The sequence below is a fragment of the Ursus americanus genome, chromosome X (genome assembly GCF_024610735.1).
Source record: "Ursus americanus isolate L20-20 chromosome X, mUrsAme1.1.p, whole genome shotgun sequence".
NCBI lineage: Eukaryota > Metazoa > Chordata > Mammalia > Carnivora > Ursidae > Ursus > Ursus americanus.
The window spans coordinates 42546592-42570396 of NC_142164.1; the positions used below are offsets into that span (position 1 = coordinate 42546592).

The 23805-nt window shown below is 45.9% G+C and overlaps 2 protein-coding genes and 1 pseudogene across 2 annotated transcripts; 2 read left to right on the forward strand and 1 right to left on the reverse strand.

Moving 5' to 3' along the window:
• Positions 1-5238: 5238 nt before the first annotated feature.
• On the reverse strand, positions 5239-5664 carry LOC148106898 (uncharacterized). The gene has a single exon (XM_087859814.1). It carries the CDS (start codon positions 5662-5664, stop codon positions 5239-5241), a length of 426 nt encoding a protein of 141 aa, XP_087715940.1.
• Positions 5665-6387: 723 nt separating this feature from the next.
• Positions 6388-6831, forward strand: LOC123795831 (uncharacterized; annotated as a pseudogene).
• A 16311-nt stretch (positions 6832-23142) lies between these two features.
• LOC123787926 (late histone H2B.L4-like) lies at positions 23143-23556 on the forward strand. The gene has a single exon (XM_045790858.2). It carries the CDS (start codon positions 23143-23145, stop codon positions 23554-23556), a length of 414 nt encoding a protein of 137 aa, XP_045646814.2.
• Positions 23557-23805: the final 249 nt, after the last annotated feature.

Here is a 23805-nt window from a genome sequence, read left to right on the forward strand (position 1 = left end):
TGTACTTTGCCAAATGCTTCTCCTGCGTCTCTCGAAATGATCATAGGGTTCCTATCCTTTGTTTTATCGATGTGATGTATCATGTTGATTGACTTGCAAAGATCGAGCCACCCTTGCAACCCAGGAGTAAATCCCACTTGACCGTGGTGACCGATTTTGTTTTGGCGTGTTGTTGGATTCGGTTTGCTAGTATGTTGTGGAGGAATTTGTGCAGCTATGCTCAGCAGGGATGTGGGATATTGGCCTGGAGTGCTCCTTTGTAGTGGTGTCTTTATCTGGTTTTGGTATCAGGGTAATGTTGGCCTCATGAATGAATTTGGAAGTTTTCCTTCCTTTTCGGAAGGAAATCGCACATCCATGTGCACGAATAGTTTGAGAAGAATAGGTATTAACTCTTCTTGAAATGTTTGGTAGAATTCACCTGTGAAGCCATCTGGTCCTGGACTTTTGTTTGTTGGGAGTTTTTTGGTTGCTGATCCAATTTCTTTGCTGGTTATTGGTCTGTTCAAATTTTCCATTTCTTCCTGATTCCGTTTTGGCAGCTTATATGATGCCAGGAATTAATCCATTTCTTCTAGGTTGTGCAATTTGTTGGCATAGGGTTTTTCATAATATTCTCTGATAATTGTATTTCTGTGGTGTTGGTTGTTATTTCTCCTCTCTCGTGTGTGTTTTTATTTTGGGGGGGGGGGTCCTTTCTCCTTTTTTCTCGATAAGCCTGGCTAGAGGTTTGTCCATTTTACTGATCCCCCCACCCCCCCCCCCACCAAAGAACCAGCTCCCGGTTTCGTTGATCTGTTCTGTTGTGTTTTTAGTTTCTGTATCATTTATTTCTGCTCTAATCTTTATTATTTCCCTCCCTCTGCTGGTTTTAGGTTTTGTTTGTTGTTCTTTTTCTAGCTCGTTTAGGTGTTATTTGAGATTTTTCTTGCTTCTTGAGGTAGGCCTGTAATCGCTATTAACTTCCCTCTTAGGACTGCTTTTGCTGCATCCCAGAGGTATTGGACCATTGTGTTTTCATTTTCATTTGTTTCCATGTACTTTTTAATTTCCTTTTATTTCCTGGTTGAACCATTCATTGTTTAGTAGCATGTTATTTAACCTCCCTGTATCTGTGGCCTTTCCAGATATTTTCTTGTGGTTGACTTCTAGTTTCACTGAGTTGTGGTCAGGAAAGATGGGTGGCATGATTTCGATTTTGATCTTCTTGAGTTTGTTGAGGCTTGTTTGGTGGGCTAAGATGTGATCTATTCTGGAAAACGTTCCCTGTGTACTTGAAAAGAATGTGTATTCTGCTGCTTTAGGATGGAATGTTCTGAACATATCTGTTAAACCCATCAGGTCCAGTGTGTCATTGAAGGCCATTGTTTCCTTGTTGATTTTCTGTTTAGATCATCTATCCATTGACGTAAGTCAGGCATTAAAGTCCCCTCCTACTATTGTATTATTATTGATTAGTTCCTTTGTGTTTGTTATTCACTGTTTTATGTATTTGGGTGCTCCCACGTTGGGTGCATAAGTATTTACAATTGTTCTATCTTCTTATTGGAGTGTCCTCTTTATTATTACATACTGTCCTTCTTAGTCTCTTGTTACGGTCTTTGTTTTAAAGTCTAGTTTGTGCGATACAAGTATTGCTACTCCAGCTTTATTTTGACATCCATGTGCACGATAGATGTTTCTCCATCCCCTCACTTTCCAACTGCAGGTGTCTCTAGACCTAAAATGAGTCTCCTGTAGGCAGCATATAGATGGGTCTTTTTTTTTTTTTTAAATCCATTCGGTCACCCTGTGTCTTTTGATTGAATGTAAATGGACTAAATGCTCCAAAGTAATTATTGATAGATATGGATTGATTGCCATTTTATTACCTGTTCTGTGGTTGTTTGTGAAGATGTTCTCTGATCTTTTCCTGTCTCTGTCTCTTTCATGTTTTGCTGATTTTCTTCAATGATATATTTGGATTCCTTTCTCTTTATTCTTTGCATATTTATTAGCGGTTTTTGATTTGTGGTTACCATTAAGTTTGTATATAACCTCTTCTGCATATATCAGTCTATGAAGTTGATGGTCACTTAAGTTTGATTCCGTTCTTGCCTCCTCTCCTCCCCATGTTTTAGGTATATATTGTTACATTTTAGTTTTCATTTATTTTTATTTTTATTTTTCTTAGAGAGGGAGAGAGTGGGGAGTGGAGAAAGGAGGTGGAGAGAGAGAGTCTTAAGGGGGTCCACACTGGCCATGGAGCCCAACGCAGGGCTCGATCCCACAAACCCAAGATCAGGACCTGAGCCAAAATCAAGAGTCGGACACGCAACCGACTGAGCCACCCAGATGGCCCTATGTTGTTACATTTTAAATCCTTTTATTTTGTGAATTCCTTGACTGCCTTTTTGCAGAAATATCCAATTTTTAGTACTTCTGTTTCTTTTCTACCTTTATACTGTCACTTCTGGTTTCTCCTTTCCACTCAAAGGGTCCCCTTTACTATTTCTTGCAGGGCGGGTTTAGTGGTCACAAGATCCTTTAGTTTTGGTTTGGCTGGGAAACTCTCTCTCTCTCCTTCTGTTCTGAATGGTAGCCTTGCTGGATAGAGTCTTCTTGGCTGCAGATTCTTTCCTTTCAGCACTCTGCATATATCACGCCACTGCCTTCCGGCTTGCAACGTTTCTCTTGAGAAGTCTCCTGCTAGTCTTAGAGGTTTTGCTTTTCCCTTGTAAATTACTGTCTTCTTTTGTCTTTCTGCTTCTTAAAATTCTCTTTATCACTATGTTTTGCCGATTTAATTACGGTATATCTTGGCATGGGTCTGTTTCTGTTGATTTTGATAGGGGTTCCCTGTGCCTCCTGGATCCGGATGTCTGCTTCCTTCCCCAGTTTAGGGAAGTTTTCAGCTATTATTTCTTCAAATACATTTTCTGCCTCCTTTTCTCTCCCTTCTTCTTCTTCTGGGACTCCTATAATGTGAATGTTATTGCATTTGGTGGAGTCACTGAGTTCCCTAAGTCTATTCTTGCTTTGTGTAATTCTTTTTTATCTCTACTGTTCAGCTTGATTCCTTTCCGTTCCTCTGTCTTCTAGGTCACCAATTCACTCCTCTGCATCTTCCATCCTGCTGTTCATTCCATCAAATGTGTTTCTCATTCTGTATGAGAGAGAAGGAGAGAGACAGAGCACAAACGGGCAGGGGCACAGGGAGAAGCAGGCTCCCCGCTGAGCAGGGAGCCAGATGTGGGGCTCGATCCCAGGACCCTGGGATCATGACCCGAGCCAAAGGCAGAGGCTTAACCGACCGAGCCACCCAGGCGCCCCTGGTGTATTTAGTTCTTGTGGATGGTATCTACTGTAAATGTGGGACGGGGTGAGCTCATTCTCCTCCTACTCTGCCATCTTCCCAAGCTCCTCTGGATTCCCATTCTTAAAAGGACTTTTTAACTAATACGATATGCATGAGACCAATGTGCATGAATAACTGAAAAACTACTGTAAGTCATATTGCCAAACAGGGCATTTTGAACCAGCAGCAATTAGCGTGACAGGAACTAAGTGACTTAGAGAAACAGAATTTTATTTTTCTAAATGGTCCACAGTCCTTTCTCTGAAAAGGCTTATGGCTCTGAAAAGAACCTTTGGCTTCAAAAATTTTGTGTCCCCATGTAAAAGGCAATTTCTAGGCACCACCCACAGGGACTTACTCGCACTTCATTTGATGGGAGCTTTCCTTGAGTATTTATGTAGCAAGCCCCCCCCACCCATCCCTTTACATATCCCTTTGGCTTTCTCTCTCTTCTGATGGGCTCGAGAAAAGGTTGGATTGCTGTAGTTTACCTAGCTTTTGTCTCACTGTTTGGCTCAGAGTGACGCGTTTCACGGGTTTCTACATTCAAATCAAAGGTTATTTAGAATTTATTTTAAAAGTTCACGTGGAACACAGAGCAGACATGATGAAATAGTGGGTTTTAGTGCGACACCTAACAGATTTCAGAGGACTGAAGTCCCCCGGTGTGTTCTCTCTCCACAGATAGATAGGAAGCTGGAAATCAATTAAATGAAAAGTACTTGCATAATCACCAACTACTTTGAAATTCAGCGTGTACCTATGGGAAAAGGAAACAAGGAAAGAAAAAAAGCCCATGCACCAGGAAGAAAACACAATGGGTATTCAAGGGCAGTACCAGTATCCTGAATCCTCCTCCGCATCAAAACATTTGCGGTAGAGGCAAGAGTCATCTTTGCTCTGGTAACTGCCAAACAGCCTCCTCTTATTTTGATGCAAAACGACAGGGACATGTCCCACTGTGGCATCTGCATGCTGACACTTCAACCACCCTGGTTTAAAAGCAAGAGCTTCAACGGAAACCCTCAGGCAGGCAGAGGATCCTACCACCTTCCCGCTCAATCTCCGGGGGGCGTGTCATAGGAAGGCTGTTATTGGTTCAGCCCTGGTCACCCCACCACCCTTTGGGCCAATGGCCGCGGATCATGTGCTGCCGGTTGCTTATTGGCTGCGGCTAGCCGAGGCTGGGAGCAGAGCTGCTCTCATTGGACCACCCCGTCATCCATGTGTAATCGCAGTTCAGGAAGATGTTGGTGTCAAAAGGGAAAGACGATAGGCTACCAAAGAACAGAATCCGATAAATCTGAATGAAGCAAAGTAGGTCTTTCACCAGGTCGGGAGCTGGAGTAGAGCATGATTCTAGATAGCTTCAGTTTTCTGCACAGTGTTTGGGTCCTCTTTTACGTATTTAATCGAATTTGAATAAGGGGGTGTGTTGAGGGAGTGTGAACAGGGTGCGTGTGAGTTTTGTTATCTGCCACAGCGCTTCCCTTGTTGCTGTACCAACACACTCAAAAAAATCTCTAGTCGAGACTACTCTACACAGGGGGGAGAAGGAGAATCCAAAAGGCAAGAAAAATTATTGTGGACACAGCTGTGACCATAAGGAGTCTGAAGAGGCTTACCTGAAGGAATGGGCCATTTAGGAAAGTAGTGAAATGCGGTATGGCCAAGGAAAATCCTAACAGACCGCACCACACGCATATATTAAAGTGGACTTGACAACGATTTGCCATGTTCTGCTCACGGTAAAAGTGTTTTAAGAACGGGCAGAATGGCGCAGGTCCAAAAACCGCTAGGCTAGGTGGCACTCTGGGGAGTTACAGGTCTTTCAGGGCCAAGTGAGGTGGCTCTGAAAAGAGCCTTTGGTTTGCGAGGTGGTCAGCTGGTCCGGAGGCAGCTCATTCGCGTCTCTGGAACCTGATGATGGCCTTGGTGGCCTCGGACACGGCGTGCTTGCCGATCTCCCCAGGCAGCAGCAGGCGCACGGCTGTCTGGATCTCCCTGGAGCTGATGGTGGAGCGCTTGGTGGAGCGAGCCAGACGAGCGGCCTCGTCGGCGATGCGCTCGAAGATGTCCTTAACGAACGAATCCATGACGCTCACGGCCTTCTTCGAGAGGCTCAGGCCCTCGTGCACCTGCTTCAGAACCCTGGGGAAGTAGGTGGCGAAACTGTCGGGGTGGGGGCGGCGGCGGCGGCCGAGGCGACCGCGACTGCGACCGCGGCGCCTCGGCTGCTTCTGCTTCGCGCTCTTCGGGTCGGCTGCCGAGGGCTCCTCCGTGCCCACGCTTTCCTCGGAAGAGGTCTCACAGCCAGGCTCAGCCATGTGGGGCTCGTCCTCCTTACAGCTCAGAAGGAAGGGCACTGGCGGCGCTTGACGGGGTGCTGGCCCATTTATAGCCACTGCACTTCCTGACGTCACAGGCAAGCCCTACCTGATTGGACAAAATGCAAAGCCGGGAAGCGGGTCACTGAGCCAGGTCTTGTCAGATAGGATTGCAGACCCTCGAGCTTGCCTTCATTTCAGTCAGTATGGGCATCGGGAGGCCTCTAAAGTTCTTGCGGTGGCCACCAGAAAATCTTTCAAACACTCCGTCTGAAGGTGTAGTTTATTGCAGATTTCCACGTGAAGCTTTGTTTTAAAAGAGGGACAGAGAGCGAGGGTAGGAGAGAAGTGGAAGGGGCAGAGAGAGCGGAGAGATTCCCAAGTAGGCTCGAAGCTCAGCGCAGAGCCCGATATTGAACTAGATTCCCCAACCGTGAGATCGTGACCAGACATCTAGAATGTCTGAAAGATTTTCTGGTGGCCATCGCAAGAACTTCGGAGGCCTCCCGTAGCCCATCCTGACTGAAATGTAGGCAAGCTCGAGGGTCTGCAATCCTATCTGACAAGACCTGGCTCAGTGACCCGCTTCCCGGCTTTGCATTTTGTCCAATCAGGTAGGGCTTGCCTGTGACGTCAGGAAGTGCAGTGGCTATAAATGGGCCAGCACCCCGTCAAGCGCCGCCAGTGCCCTTCCTTCTGAGCTGTAAGGAGGACGAGCCCCACATGGCTGAGCCTGGCTGTGAGACCTCTTCCGAGGAAAGCGTGGGCACGGAGGAGCCCTCGGCAGCCGACCCGAAGAGCGCGAAGCAGAAGCAGCCGAGGCGCCGCGGCCGCGGCCGCGGCCGCGGTCGCAGTCGCGGTCGCCTCGGCCGCCGCCGCCGCCCCCACCCCGACAGTTTCGCCACCTACTTCCCCAGGGTTCTGAAGCAGGTGCACGAGGGCCTGAGCCTCTCGAAGAAGGCCGTGAGCGTCATGGATTCGTTCGTTAAGGACATCTTCGAGCGCATCGCCGACGAGGCCGCTCGTCTGGCTCGCTCCACCAAGCGCTCCACCATCAGCTCCAGGGAGATCCAGACAGCCGTGCGCCTGCTGCTGCCTGGGGAGATCGGCAAGCACGCCGTGTCCGAGGCCACCAAGGCCATCATCAGGTTCCAGAGACGCGAATGAGCTGCCTCCGGACCAGCTGACCACCTCGCAAACCAAAGGCTCTTTTCAGAGCCACCTCACTTGGCCCTGAAAGACCTGTAACTCCCCAGAGTGCCACCTAGCCTAGCGGTTTTTGGACCTGCGCCATTCTGCCCGTTCTTAAAACACTTTTACCGTGAGCAGAACATGGCAAATCGTTGTCAAGTCCACTTTAATATATGCGTGTGGTGCGGTCTGTTAGGATTTTCCTTGGCCATACCGCATTTCACTACTTTCCTAAATGGCCCATTCCTTCAGGTAAGCCTCTTCAGACTCCTTATGGTCACAGCTGTGTCCACAATAATTTTTCTTGCCTTTTGGATTCTCCTTCTCCCCCCTGTGTAGAGTAGTCTCGACTAGAGATTTTTTTGAGTGTGTTGGTACAGCAACAAGGGAAGCGCTGTGGCAGATAACAAAACTCACACGCACCCTGTTCACACTCCCTCAACACACCCCCTTATTCAAATTCGATTAAATACGTAAAAGAGGACCCAAACACTGTGCAGAAAACTGAAGCTATCTAGAATCATGCTCTACTCCAGCTCCCGACCTGGTGAAAGACCTACTTTGCTTCATTCAGATTTATCGGATTCTGTTCTTTGGTAGCCTATCGTCTTTCCCTTTTGACACCAACATCTTCCTGAACTGCGATTACACATGGATGACGGGGTGGTCCAATGAGAGCAGCTCTGCTCCCAGCCTCGGCTAGCCGCAGCCAATAAGCAACCGGCAGCACATGATCCGCGGCCATTGGCCCAAAGGGTGGTGGGGTGACCAGGGCTGAACCAATAACAGCCTTCCTATGACACGCCCCCCGGAGATTGAGCGGGAAGGTGGTAGGATCCTCTGCCTGCCTGAGGGTTTCCGTTGAAGCTCTTGCTTTTAAACCAGGGTGGTTGAAGTGTCAGCATGCAGATGCCACAGTGGGACATGTCCCTGTCGTTTTGCATCAAAATAAGAGGAGGCTGTTTGGCAGTTACCAGAGCAAAGATGACTCTTGCCTCTACCGCAAATGTTTTGATGCGGAGGAGGATTCAGGATACTGGTACTGCCCTTGAATACCCATTGTGTTTTCTTCCTGGTGCATGGGCTTTTTTTCTTTCCTTGTTTCCTTTTCCCATAGGTACACGCTGAATTTCAAAGTAGTTGGTGATTATGCAAGTACTTTTCATTTAATTGATTTCCAGCTTCCTATCTATCTGTGGAGAGAGAACACACCGGGGGACTTCAGTCCTCTGAAATCTGTTAGGTGTCGCACTAAAACCCACTATTTCATCATGTCTGCTCTGTGTTCCACGTGAACTTTTAAAATAAATTCTAAATAACCTTTGATTTGAATGTAGAAACCCGTGAAACGCGTCACTCTGAGCCAAACAGTGAGACAAAAGCTAGGTAAACTACAGCAATCCAACCTTTTCTCGAGCCCATCAGAAGAGAGAGAAAGCCAAAGGGATATGTAAAGGGATGGGTGGGGGGGGCTTGCTACATAAATACTCAAGGAAAGCTCCCATCAAATGAAGTGCGAGTAAGTCCCTGTGGGTGGTGCCTAGAAATTGCCTTTTACATGGGGACACAAAATTTTTGAAGCCAAAGGTTCTTTTCAGAGCCATAAGCCTTTTCAGAGAAAGGACTGTGGACCATTTAGAAAAATAAAATTCTGTTTCTCTAAGTCACTTAGTTCCTGTCACGCTAATTGCTGCTGGTTCAAAATGCCCTGTTTGGCAATATGACTTACAGTAGTTTTTCAGTTATTCATGCACATTGGTCTCATGCATATCGTATTAGTTAAAAAGTCCTTTTAAGAATGGGAATCCAGAGGAGCTTGGGAAGATGGCAGAGTAGGAGGAGAATGAGCTCACCCCGTCCCACATTTACAGTAGATACCATCCACAAGAACTAAATACACCAGGGGCGCCTGGGTGGCTCGGTCGGTTAAGCCTCTGCCTTTGGCTCGGGTCATGATCCCAGGGTCCTGGGATCGAGCCCCACATCTGGCTCCCTGCTCAGCGGGGAGCCTGCTTCTCCCTGTGCCCCTGCCCGTTTGTGCTCTGTCTCTCTCCTTCTCTCTCATACAGAATGAGAAACACATTTGATGGAATGAACAGCAGGATGGAAGATGCAGAGGAGTGAATTGGTGACCTAGAAGACAGAGGAACGGAAAGGAATCAAGCTGAACAGTAGAGATAAAAAAGAATTACACAAAGCAAGAATAGACTTAGGGAACTCAGTGACTCCACCAAATGCAATAACATTCACATTATAGGAGTCCCAGAAGAAGAAGAAGGGAGAGAAAAGGAGGCAGAAAATGTATTTGAAGAAATAATAGCTGAAAACTTCCCTAAACTGGGGAAGGAAGCAGACATCCGGATCCAGGAGGCACAGGGAACCCCTATCAAAATCAACAGAAACAGACCCATGCCAAGATATACCGTAATTAAATCGGCAAAACATAGTGATAAAGAGAATTTTAAGAAGCAGAAAGACAAAAGAAGACAGTAATTTACAAGGGAAAAGCAAAACCTCTAAGACTAGCAGGAGACTTCTCAAGAGAAACGTTGCAAGCCGGAAGGCAGTGGCGTGATATATGCAGAGTGCTGAAAGGAAAGAATCTGCAGCCAAGAAGACTCTATCCAGCAAGGCTACCATTCAGAACAGAAGGAGAGAGAGAGAGTTTCCCAGCCAAACCAAAACTAAAGGATCTTGTGACCACTAAACCCGCCCTGCAAGAAATAGTAAAGGGGACCCTTTGAGTGGAAAGGAGAAACCAGAAGTGACAGTATAAAGGTAGAAAAGAAACAGAAGTACTAAAAATTGGATATTTCTGCAAAAAGGCAGTCAAGGAATTCACAAAATAAAAGGATTTAAAATGTAACAACATAGGGCCATCTGGGTGGCTCAGTCGGTTGCGTGTCCGACTCTTGATTTTGGCTCAGGTCCTGATCTTGGGTTTGTGGGATCGAGCCCTGCGTTGGGCTCCATGGCCAGTGTGGACCCCCTTAAGACTCTCTCTCTCCACCTCCTTTCTCCACTCCCCACTCTCTCCCTCTCTAAGAAAAATAAAAATAAAAATAAATGAAAACTAAAATGTAACAATATATACCTAAAACATGGGGAGGAGAGGAGGCAAGAACGGAATCAAACTTAAGTGACCATCAACTTCATAGACTGATATATGCAGAAGAGGTTATATACAAACTTAATGGTAACCACAAATCAAAAACCGCTAATAAATATGCAAAGAATAAAGAGAAAGGAATCCAAATATATCATTGAAGAAAATCAGCAAAACATGAAAGAGACAGAGACAGGAAAAGATCAGAGAACATCTTCACAAACAACCACAGAACAGGTAATAAAATGGCAATCAATCCATATCTATCAATAATTACTTTGGAGCATTTAGTCCATTTACATTCAATCAAAAGACACAGGGTGACCGAATGGATTTAAAAAAAAAAAAAAGACCCATCTATATGCTGCCTACAGGAGACTCATTTTAGGTCTAGAGACACCTGCAGTTGGAAAGTGAGGGGATGGAGAAACATCTATCGTGCACATGGATGTCAAAATAAAGCTGGAGTAGCAATACTTGTATCGCACAAACTAGACTTTAAAACAAAGACCGTAACAAGAGACTAAGAAGGACAGTATGTAATAATAAAGAGGACACTCCAATAAGAAGATAGAACAATTGTAAATACTTATGCACCCAACGTGGGAGCACCCAAATACATAAAACAGTGAATAACAAACACAAAGGAACTAATCAATAATAATACAATAGTAGGAGGGGACTTTAATGCCTGACTTACGTCAATGGATAGATGATCTAAACAGAAAATCAACAAGGAAACAATGGCCTTCAATGACACACTGGACCTGATGGGTTTAACAGATATGTTCAGAACATTCCATCCTAAAGCAGCAGAATACACATTCTTTTCAAGTACACAGGGAACGTTTTCCAGAATAGATCACATCTTAGCCCACCAAACAAGCCTCAACAAACTCAAGAAGATCAAAATCGAAATCATGCCACCCATCTTTCCTGACCACAACTCAGTGAAACTAGAAGTCAACCACAAGAAAATATCTGGAAAGGCCACAGATACAGGGAGGTTAAATAACATGCTACTAAACAATGAATGGTTCAACCAGGAAATAAAAGGAAATTAAAAAGTACATGGAAACAAATGAAAATGAAAACACAATGGTCCAATACCTCTGGGATGCAGCAAAAGCAGTCCTAAGAGGGAAGTTAATAGCGATTACAGGCCTACCTCAAGAAGCAAGAAAAATCTCAAATAACACCTAAACGAGCTAGAAAAAGAACAACAAACAAAACCTAAAACCAGCAGAGGGAGGGAAATAATAAAGATTAGAGCAGAAATAAATGATACAGAAACTAAAAACACAACAGAACAGATCAACGAAACCGGGAGCTGGTTCTTTGGTGGGGGGGGGGGTGGGGGGATCAGTAAAATGGACAAACCTCTAGCCAGGCTTATCGAGAAAAAAGGAGAAAGGACCCCCCCCCCCAAAATAAAAACACACACGAGAGAGGAGAAATAACAACCAACACCACAGAAATACAATTATCAGAGAATATTATGAAAAACCCTATGCCAACAAATTGCACAACCTAGAAGAAATGGATTAATTCCTGGCATCATATAAGCTGCCAAAACGGAATCAGGAAGAAATGGAAAATTTGAACAGACCAATAACCAGCAAAGAAATTGGATCAGCAACCAAAAAACTCCCAACAAACAAAAGTCCAGGACCAGATGGCTTCACAGGTGAATTCTACCAAACATTTCAAGAAGAGTTAATACCTATTCTTCTCAAACTATTCGTGCACATGGATGTGCGATTTCCTTCCGAAAAGGAAGGAAAACTTCCAAATTCATTCATGAGGCCAACATTACCCTGATACCAAAACCAGATAAAGACACCACTACAAAGGAGCACTCCAGGCCAATATCCCACATCCCTGCTGAGCATAGCTGCACAAATTCCTCCACAACATACTAGCAAACCGAATCCAACAACACGCCAAAACAAAATCGGTCACCACGGTCAAGTGGGATTTACTCCTGGGTTGCAAGGGTGGCTCGATCTTTGCAAGTCAATCAACATGATACATCACATCGATAAAACAAAGGATAGGAACCCTATGATCATTTCGAGAGACGCAGGAGAAGCATTTGGCAAAGTACAACATCCATTCATGATAAAAACCCTCAACAAAAGTACGTTTAGAGAGAACGTACCTCAACATAAGAAAAACCATGACAACCCACAGCTAAGGGTGCCTGGGTGGCTCAGTCCGTTAACTGCCTGCCTTCTGGGATCGAGTCCCTCATCGGGGAGCAGGGAGCCTGCTTCTCCCTCTCTCTGTCTCTGTCTCTGTCTCTGTCTCTGTCTCTCATGAACAAATAAATAAAATCTTTTAAAACAACACCCACAGCTAACATGAAAAAACCCACAGCCATGAAAAGCCCATGCTAACATCACCCACAATGCTGAACAACTGAGAGCTTTCTCCCAAAGGTCAGGAAGAAGACAAGGATGTCCACTCTCACCACTTTTACTCCACATAGTACTGGAAGTCCTAGCCACAGCAATCAGACCACAAAAAGAAATGAAAGGCATCCAAATTGGCGAGGAAGAAGTCAAACTTCCACTCTTTGTAGATGACATGATACTATATGTAGGAAACATGAAAGACTCCACCCAAAAACTGCTAGAACTGATCAACGAATTCAGTAAAGTTGCAGGATACAAAATCAATGTACAGAAATCTGCTGCATTTCTATACTCCAATCATGAAGCAGCAGAAAGAGAAATTAAGAAAACAATGCCATTTACACATGCACCCAAAATAATAAGATACCTAGGAATAAATGTAACCGAAGAGGTGAAAGAACTGTCCTCTGAAAACTATAAAACCCTGATGAAAGAAATTGAAGATGACACAAAGAAACGGAAAGGCATTCCATGCTCACGGATTAGAAGAACAAGTATTGTCAAAATGTCTATCCCAGCCAAAGCAATCTACACACTTAGTGCAATCCCTATCAACGTACCGCCAGCATTTTCCACAGAACGAGAACAAGCAATCCTAAAGTTTGTATGGAAACACAAAAGTCCCTGAATAGCCAAAGCAATCTTGGGAAAGAAGAGCAAAGCCGGAGGCATCACAATTCCGGACTTCAAGTTATATCACAAAGCTATAGTAATCAAAACGGTGTGGTACAGGCACAAAAATGGACCCATAGATCAATGGAACAGAGTAGAAAACCCAGAAATGAACCCACAATGACAGGGTCAAGGAATCTCCGACAAAGCAGGAAACATCCGGTGTTGGGAAAACTGGGCGGCAACATGCAAAAGAAAGAAATTGGACCGCTTTCTTACACCATACACAAAGGTAAATTCAAAATGGATTAAAGACCTAAGTGTGAGACCTGAAACCATAAAAATCTTGGACGAGAACACAGGCAGCAACCTCTTTGACATCAGCCGTGGCAGTTTTCCCTAGGTGTGTCTCCTGAGGCAAGGGAAACAAAAGCAAAAAGAAACTCCTGGGACCACATCCAAATGAAAACCTTCTGCACAGCAAAGGAAACAACCAACAGAGCTAAAAGACAACCTACTGAATGGGAGAAGATATGGCCAAATGACATATGTGATGAAGGGTTAGTATCCAAAATATAGCAAGAGCTTACGAGACTCAACACCAAAAAAGCAAATAATCCAATTAAAAATTGGTCAGAAGACATGAACAGAGGTTTCTCCAAGGAAGACATCCAGATGGCCAAAGACACATAAAAAGATGCTCAATCTCACTCATCCGGGGAATGCAAATCAAAGCTACAATGAGAGGTCACCTCACACCTGTCAGAATGGCTAAAATCAACAACACAAGAAACAACAGGTGCTGGCGAGGCTGTGGAGGAAAAGGAACCCCCGTGCACTGCTGGTGGGAATGCAAACCGGTGCAGCCACTGTGGAAGGCAGTATGGAGGTTCCTCACAAAGTTAAAAATAGAACTACCCTACATCCAGCAATCGCACTTCAGGGTATTTACCCAAAGAATACAAAAGCACTCATTCAAAGGGATACACGCACCCTTGTGTTTATTACAGCATTACTTACAATAGCCAAGATATGGAAGCAGCCCAAGTGTCCATCGATTGATGAGTGGGTAAAAAGGTGTGGCATATATATACACACCAGACTATTATTCAGTCATAAAAAAGAATGGAATCTTGCCATTTTGCAGTGACACGGATGGAGCTAAAGAGTATGATGCTAAGTGAAATAAGTCAGTCAGAGAAAGACAAATACCATAGGCTTTCACTCACATGTGGAATTTAAGAAACAAAAGAAATGACCAAAGGGAAAGGGGTGGGGGAGAGACGGAGGGAGGGAGGGAGCGAGAGCTCATGAAACAGACTCTTAATTATAGAGAACAAACAGATGGTTACCAGAGGGAAGCGGGGCTGGGAGGGGAACGGGTTAAACAGGTGATGGGGATTAAGGAGGGCTCTTGTCCTGATGAGCACCAGGTGATATATGGAATTGTTGAATCACTACATTCTATACCCGAAACTCATGTAACACTGTATGTTAACCAACTCGAATTAAAACAAGAACTTAAAAAAAAAAAAAAGAACAGGAATCCATCAGGATATGTTTGATGTATGTGTGGGGGATGAGGGCACATGTGGGCTGTGGGTGTTTTGCATTTGTAATTTCAGATCGCATGGGAGCACTAGGAAAACAACATTAAAATACACCGAAACTGGGCTGTGGATGGAAGACTGGGAATGCAAGGGTGAGTGACACACACGAAATCTGGGAAAGAGAAAGCAAAATGGGGTTCGATGTTGAAGTCCAGAGTGGAAAGTGAATACATCTGACTGTTCCCTTCAGTGGGTGAGTCAGGAAAAATGTACCTGGTGAGCAATCATGGTCCAATGCTGTGGTTACTGAGAAGATGATACAAGGGAAGGGCTACTGCTTTGCTGACACATTATAAGCAACAACATGGGAATATAGTATTAATAGGACAAACATACCCAAGCCAACCTCTTCTTTTTCTAAAAAAGATTTATTTATTTATTTATTTATTTATTTATTTATTTATTTGAGAGAGAGAGAGAGAGAGAGAGAGAGCGCGAGCACAAACAGGAGGAGCAGCATAGGGAGAGGGAGAAGCAGGCTCCCTGCTGAGCAGGGAGCCTGATGTGCGGCTCAATCCCAGGACCCTGGGATCATGACCTGAGCCGAAGGCAGACACCCAAGCGACTGAGCCACCCAGGTGCCCCCCGAGTCAATTTCTTCTAAACACTACTCATCTTATGCAATTCATTGGAAAACAGACGCAAGGACCCAAACCCAGTACGGAAACACCTAAATCCAAAAGTTCAAGAAACAAAACCTATTCAGGCTCCCTAGAAACTGAAGTTACTATTCTGACACGTCCAGACTTAACCTGACTCTGTTCCTTTCAGGCTACCAACTTTTGTTTCTGAGACACTCAAAACTTCATAACACGCAACACCTCATCATGGGGATGATGGGAGACTCTGGTCAGAGCAGCTCAAGCCCCAGACTCTTCAGAGTCAGCCAATGAGGGACCTACATCCTCTGAGACACAGCTATTGGCCCCACGTGTGAGAAGCTGTCCCGAGGTGAGCCAACAAGGGACCTCCTTGGTTGTGCCACCTGGGAGATTGGTGGGGGTGGGGGTGGGGTGGGGGTGGGGATGGGGGTGGGGAAGCAGCTGTTTCTCTTTACCGGCTATTTCTTATTTGCTTGATGGATTAGTCATAGGTGTTTTAATCACAGCGATCTAAGGATGTTATGTTAGTTTTGTAGCGCTGCTAATCCAAATACCAGGGACTGGTCAACTTAAATGATATGTCCGTTTATTGCCTCACAGTCCTGGATGCTAGAGGTCCAAACTCATGGTCTGATGGGTGGGTGAGTCTCTGGGCTACGGGGCAAGCATCTTTCGTTAGTCGTTCTCTTTGTCCTAAAATAGCCACGTTCTCACAATATCTACTCACATGGTCTTCCCTCCGTGAGTGTCTGTGGCTCCAAATTTCTCCTTTCTATAATAAGGACAACAGTCCTATTGGATGAGGCCTTCCTTAATGATTTCACCTGAACACGACCACCACGGTAATGCCACTACTACCGTCAAATAAGGTCGCATTTTGAGGAATGAGGGATCAGGAGTACAACATATCAATTATGGGAGGACGAAACTCAATCCGTAAGAGTCAGCCCTCTCGCCCCCCAAATTCATGTCCTCCTGTCCACAATACATTCATCCTATGTGAATGTCACCAAAAGTCTTCACCCATTCCAGCATCAACGCTAAGGCGAGATTTCATCTAAGTATCCTGTACACCAGATAAGGGTGCATTTCCAGCTAGGACTAATGCTGAGGTGTAATTCCCGCCCAACTGAGAATGTGTGACAGAAGACAAGAAGTTATCTGCTTCCACAGTACGATGGACGGACAGGCAGAGGACAGTCATTACTATACCAATATCGAGATACCGGAAAGGGAAACAAGGGTTTGTGGGTCCAGAGCAAGTGTGGGTCCCAGTAGGAAACATTACATTAGATCATGAGGATGGGAAAGAATCCTCTTTGGCTCTAGGCTCTGAGCTCTGATCCCACAGGGGTGGCAGCCCCACGCTCTCTGCCATGGGAGGTGGTGGCCTCCCACCTGTCCGTGGCTGCTGCAGTACCTTTTTCGGAACGCCAGGTGTTCTTAACCTTTGGAACCCAGGAGGTGGCCTCGGTCTCAGGAATCAAGGGGGAGATGGCTCTACAGACCCTGGCGTTCCACCTCTGGGTCTGTAGTGGCAGTGGCAGCCCTGCCAGCCACTCAACCTTCTGTGGGGTCATTTGCCCCCTTTCCTGAAGAACAGCACATGTTCCCAGTGAGATATATCTGCGGGCCCTTTCCTTGCCTGCAGAATCCCAGCAAGTCCAACAGTCTTCCTTCACGTTGTGCCATCTCTTTCCCTTTAGTCCTAGCTGGCCGCGTTTCAGCCAGCGTCAAATTCTCAGAATAAGGCACCTGTGGGCTTCCCCTGCAATCCAAAGGGTTCAAGCCATGGCACAGGAGGGTCCTGCACACATTCTTCTTGGATAACTGTATCTCCATTCCTGGCGGCTGCTGAGATGGTCGATTGGACCCATGTGGCACCAGCCTAAGCTCCCAGCTGATGGTTTTCCAGGCACACCCTTGGCCCTTTTCCCAAAGCAGGCTACCTGGTTAGGCTGAGAAGTTTGCAAATCGTCATGTGCTAGTTTCCTCCTATTTCACTCTACCTTCTTTCATTTACATCTCTCCTCTGGCATTTCCTGTGAGCAGCAAGGAGAGACCAGGCCATGCCTTCAGCACTGCGCTTAGAAATCTCCCCAGCTTCTCTGTCCCAGCTTATCACGTGAACGTTCTAGTCTTCACAAAACACTGGACCGTGGCGTGGGCCAATGCTCTGCCACTTGATGACAAGGACGGCCATTTCTCAAGTTTCCAATAACATGCCTCTAATTTCCATCTGCTATCTCGGCAGAAGCACCCTTGACACTCACATTTCTAGCAACATAATTTTCATGATGCTCTATGTCTTCTCTAAGATGATAGAGTCTTTCCTTATAGCTCTCCACTTTTCTGTATGAGCCCTCACCCGAAATACACTTAATGTCCATATTTCATCTGGCAGTCCCTCAAAGCAATCTCGGCTTGTTCTATCATGTATCTCAAAACTCTACCATCCCTACCCATTACCCAGTTTCTCCCCCCACCCCATTACCCAGTTTCAAAGCCACTCCCAACTTATTAAGTCTTTGTTACAACATCACCCCACTTCCGGAATCAAAATCTGCATGAGTGTGCTAAGGCTATCATTACAAAGTACCACAGACTGGGGAGCCTAACAGAAATGTACTGTCCCACAGGTCTGGAGGTTTGAAGTCCAAATCAAGGGTTGTGGGCCAGGTTGCTTCCCTCTGAGATGCGTGAGGGAAGAATCTGTTCCTGGTCTCTCTCTTAGGCTCTTACAATGCCGACTTCTCCCATTCGTGGTGTTTTCTTCCCCCCTACGTTTTCTTCTCTATGCACACGTCTCTGTGTTAACATTCTTCCCTTTCATACAAGCAAAAGTCATTCTGGATTAGCATCCGTGCTAAAGAGGGTATTTTGACTTGATTGCCTCATTCATGATTCTATCTCTAAATATGATCCCATTCGAGGTACTGGGGGTGAGGACGTCTTCATATGATTTTGGTGCAGGCGGGTGGGGGGGGGCGGGTAAACAACCCGTGTGAGATATGAAACCTGAGCTGTACGTGGGCGCATGCACTGCCTCTTCCATCATATTGATTATTTGGTGTCCCATTAGAGAAGTGAGGTGACCTCATTCAGCAGCCTTTGACTCAAGATGGTATTAATGTTGCTTAATTTTATTGTATTTTTAAAAAATTTTTCTAGCTTCCTATCTCTGTAAAAGTGAAGATACTTTGATTTCAAGCTTTAGAAATTGATTAGGATATTTTTAGCAACCAATATTTGGTCAATATTTTAAGAATGGCATTCGTACTTTTGAAATACTTTGTAAATGCCCCTGTGAACGATGACATTTCCCGCCAAACAAATCTGGGTAATCTACAAAACTCAAAAAACTTTCCTTAGCCCACCAGAAGTGCCCCAGGTACCCCCTGGAGAGACAAATCACAAAACTTACTTAGCTATGGCAGAACACCGTGAGTTCCAGAAAACTATGGTGGGCAGTTCCAGAAAAATAAGGATGCCAGAGAAGGCTTGTGTGTGTAGCAAAGACGTGAAGGCGTGCAAAATGCCTCTTCCATCACTAGGTGCAAAGTCTGGGTTTTTTGTTGTTGTTTTGTTGCTTGTTTGTTTGGCCCGATGTAGAAGAACTCCGATGAGCCGTTACACCTCCAGAGTTCTCCTTGGGATCACGAGAGTAAGAATGTAGCATGAGTGGCCACCCTTGTGAGGTTTATTGCTTATTATTATTCTGGAATATTTGAAAAATCTAATGAAAGGATTTGGAAAAATACAGAATTTTCTCCCTCAGGCCAGTGGGAAAAACGATCAGGAAATCAACGACCAGTAAATTGTCCTCGGTAGTGCCTCAAGATGGGGCAAAATATTTGGGGAGCCAAAGGCTCTTCACAAACCATGCCCATTTTCAGAGATAGAACGGTGAGCCTCTTTGCATAAACAGCATTTCACTGAGGCGCTTCCTTTCTATCATGCTCACTGCTGCTGTTTCAAAGTCCCAGTGTTTGCCATATGACACACAAAGGTTTTGCACATCTTGGTCTTTCGTACTGGTCTCATATGTATTGTTTTATGTGAGAAGTCATATTAAGAAATGGAATCCGTTAGGACATTTTTGCACTCCTTTGGGTGCTTTGCTCTGCGATTTCAGAAATCAAATAGGAGCATGAGCAAAACAACGTCGAATGCGCCATACAGACTGTGAAGACTGAGAGTGTGAAGCTGAGTGACAGATACAAAATCCAAGATGCAGTGAGGAAAAATGGGTGTCGAGGCCTGGACAAAAGGGAAGTGAGTACCTCTGATTGTTCACTTCAGAAGGCAATTGAGGACCAAGGCATCTGGTGAGCATTCATTCTCTAACAGTGTGGTTAATGGTAAAGACTGATAGAAGTGGATTTGTTGCTTCAGTAACAAAGTATAAGCCACAACCCCAGGAAAATAGTATTAATAAGTCAAACATCCTCTAATCAAACTTTTTTAAAAATGTATTTATTTATTTATTTATTTATTTATTTATTTGATAGAGAGAGAGAGAGAGAGAGAGAGGATGCCAGAGCAAGGACAAGCAGGCAGAGCGGCAGGCAGAGGGAGAGGAGAAGCAGGCTCCCTGCTGAGCAGACGGCCCGACGCTGTCCTCGAACCCAAGACCCAGGGATCATGACCCTTGAGTTGAAGGCAGACGCTTAACTGACTGAGCCACCCAGGTGCCCCCCCACCCCAGTGAAACTTCTTCAACATTACTTTTGTTATGGAATTCATGGGAAAACAGAAGAGACAACCCAAACTCAGTACAGAAATCACTAAATCAAAAAGTTCAGGAACCAATTCCTATTCCAGGCTCCCTAGTAACTGGAGCTACCGCTTTAAGTAGCCCAGATATGTCTGATTCTATTCTTCCCAAGCCTGTAATCTTTTCTTGTGGAAAACGCAAACCTTCTGGACTTGCAGACCAGCTTCCTGAGGATGATGGAGGCATCCAGTCAAGGCAACTCAAGCCTCGGTCGGCTCTGAGTTAGCCAATCAGGGATGTGCAGCCACTGACTCACAGCCATGGACCCAGTGTGCAGTCAGGTGTCTCAGGCTGAACCAGTAAGAGCCTTACCGGGTACTCAGCCTCTGAGATTGAGGGGGAATCCGGTATTATACTTTACCTGCTATTTGTTTCTTTGACCAGTTGTATGCTCTTAACCACGATGAGAAGGGTATGAATCCAGACCTGTGAGTGGACGTATCTCTCACCACTTCCGTCAGGTCAGAGGAGAGTTGTTCAAATTAATAGTATTGAAATGATTTCCCTTGACGCCAACCATGTATTTTAACTCAGGCTATTTGACTGTTCAGGTTTGTTGTTGTTGTTGTTGTTGTTGTTGTTGTTGTTGTTGTTTATCTCTAGCCACATGGGCCTGAGCGAATAAGACCCATCGCATTACATACTCAGCTTTCATGAAGTGGTGCTTGAAGGACTACAGCCTTTGGGAAAACTGGACTGTTTCCTATTGGGAAAAGGAGATGCCAAGGAAAATTCGATTCCCGGTCCTTAGTTCTGAGTTGGGGTGGGGGGAGTTTCCCCGAGCATGCGCATTCACACGAGTGTCCTGGTGTAGCTCTGGGGTTCGGGTTAGCACTACCAGCGGGATGCAAACAATTCCTGGTCACAAACCCAGGCCCACGGCAAATGCACATCTAATCCTTCCCGGAGGAGTAACCTTAATTGAGGTTTTTACAACATTCCTGCAGATAACATCTACCTGTACAAGCACACAATCCCAGAACAAGCCACCCTCGGCAAAATCAAACAAGAAACCAAACTGGAAAGCTCCAAAGTATTATCACCAAATGCCAACTTTAAAAAATGCTTAACACATTTATATAAATAATTACAAGAGGGACGCCTGGGTGGCTCAGTCGGTGAAACGTCTGCCTTTGGCTGGGTCATGATCCCAGGGTCCTGGGATCGAGTCCTGCATCGGGCTCCTTGCTCAGCAGGGAGCCAGCTTCTCCCTCTGCCCGCTGGTCTCCCAGCTTGTGCTTTCTCTCTCTCTCTCCCCCTCTTACTTTGTCTGTCAAATAAATAAATAAAATCTTTAAAAAAATAATTACAAGACATGTAAAATATGAGTAAGAATTGATTTGTTATCAAAAATATCGGGGCCAGTGCTTGTCAATTATGGCTCTTGCTTTGCACCAGCACTTTGCTGGCCATGCAGGAGTTCCTGCCCAAGCCACGGTGGCTTAGCCCAGGACAGCAGTCCATTCTGAGTAGTAGGAGAAATGGCCCCAAACTGGCCAGTCATTCCTCTGGAACTATGGGCTTGGGATATGGAGGTCAGACTCTCTCAGTGAGCCAGAGTTGAAAAGCCTACAGTTTTTGGCGCTTCCGGCAAAGTCTTTCAAAAGCTCCCCTGCTGGGGCATCAGTGAACAAATGTTGCTGGTTGACCTTTCTTCTCACTGGAGTGTTTTTGTAGTATTTCTGATAGAGGCAACAGGAAGCTTAATACCAACTCGGATTAATTGATACAATACCTGGAAAGCCAGAGGAGGGGAAAGGATCTTCAGAAGGACCCATCTGTGGTAGCTGCAGGTTCCAGGCTGTCAGGAGGAGGAGGAGTTTGGGGTACACCGGGAAGGGGCCCTCTGGGGCCGGTCCTTCTCCCTCTCCTCTCCCGTAGCGGCACCTGTTGGGTTAGGCTGAGCATCTGACAATGGTAGTAGTTACTTGCAAAGGTAAGCAAACTGGTCCTGACAAACTGGCCTGCGTGCCCAGACCTGTTCTGATTTATTTGTCAGTAGTGCTTTTGCCATCTGTGAGGATCGGCATCTGGTTGCTTGGCAAGAAAGAAAAAAAAAAAAGGTATGCAAGTGACCGTGACAGAATGGAGGCTTACTGGGGACTCCTGGCTGCTTGGCTTTCTCTCCATTCTAGTCTGGGCACTACTGGGCACCAGGGTGGGCCCGACATGCACGTGAGAGCTCTGCTTGAGAATTTCTGGGATCTCCTGTTATCTCTTGTGGACAAACTTGAAGGTTCACAGGGCACCACAGCCAACCACCTCAATCGCATATCCTCACCTCTCGCTTTGTGCGGAGAACATGGGGAAATAAGATTCAGCTCTGGGTTATCCCAGTCTGCTGGCCCTTCCTTACAGCGTTTACAAACTAGCACCACGAGGAGCTATTATGAGATATATTATTAGTTATGACCAGATGGAATCCCCCCCCCCACCTCTTACTTGTAGCTCCTCAATCTACCGTCTTTGGGAGTATAAATGGAAAGGTATGCCACCCTTTCTTGTGTGCTGCTCCTTACCCGCCAAAACAGTGCCCCCCCTCCACAAAGTAATTGGATAGAAAGGGAAGGTGCTCAAACAGTGCTACCTCCTGTTACACATTCATTAACTGTTTAAACCCAGGCATCATTTTCCCCCTTCTCTCCCTATGTGCTCACGTGTTTCCGTCACCACCACTTTACCTTTGCTGTCATTTTAAGAGGTGGACACATTGACGTTGGGTCGCCAGACCATCCTGGTTTCTGGCGTGTCCTGAACCAATGGCACTTACTGCTTATCGGAAATGAGGTAATGATGTGGAATATAAAGCATTCCAATAAAAACATGACTCTTCTAAGATCTGTTACTGTTTTGATGTTGAAAATCAGCAGACAAAATGCACAATGAAATGGAACGTTCAAAAGTTTCTCTGACCAAGGTCCCAAGAAGTTTAGAGGACGTCAGATTCCCTCTCTGATCGTCCGATGTGATGTCGAGCTCGAGGGTATGCGATCACAGGTGACACGGCCTGGCATAGAGCCCCGCTTCCCAGCGTTGCATTGTTTCCAATCAGATACGGAGGTTGCCCGTGACGTCAGGAAATGCAGCGACTATAAATGGGCCAGCGCCCCTCAACAGCAGCCATTTGTCCTTCCTTCCGAGCTGTCGGGAAGACGAGCACCACATGGCTGAGCCTGGCTGTGAGCCCTCTTCTGAGGAAAGCCTGGGCACGGAGGAGCCCTCGGCAGCCGACCCAAAGAACCCGAAGCAAAAGCAGCCGAGGCGCCAATGCCGCCGCCGCCGCCGCCCCGACAGTTTCGCCACCTACTTCCCCAGGGTTCTGAAGCAGGTGCACGAGGGCCTGAGCCTCTCGAAGAAGGCCGTGAGCGTCATGGATTCGTTCGTTAAGGACATCTTCGAGCGCATCGCCGACGAGGCCGCTCGTCTGGCTCGCTCCACCAAGGGCTCCAACAAGCACTCCACCATCAGCTCCAGGGAGATCCAGACAGCCGTGCGCCTGCTGCTGCCCGGGGAGATCGGCAAGCACGCCGTGTCCGAGGCCACCAAGGCCATCATCAGGTACACCTTACGCCAGTGAGCTGCTGCCCTCTGAACCACCTGACCACCTCGCAAACCAAAGGCTCTTTTCAGAGCCACCTCACTTGGCACAAAAAGACCTGTAGCTTTAAAAAAGTGGGACAAACTCTATAGTTGTTGTTGCTGTTGTGGCATTCTGCGGGTACGTAAAGTATTTTCACTTTGAACAAAACATGATCAGCCCTACTCTAATATATACTTGAGCGCAGTTTATTCCTTAGACAACTGTGGACTCTCCTTAACCATGCTG

Bases quoted from the DNA above. Each gene is read 5' to 3' on its own strand.
- LOC148106898 (XM_087859814.1), bottom strand. From the start codon at position 5,664: ATGGCTGAGCCTGGCTGTGAGACCTCTTCCGAGGAAAGCGTGGGCACG.
- LOC123787926 (XM_045790858.2), top strand. From the start codon at position 23,143: ATGGCTGAGCCTGGCTGTGAGCCCTCTTCTGAGGAAAGCCTGGGCACG.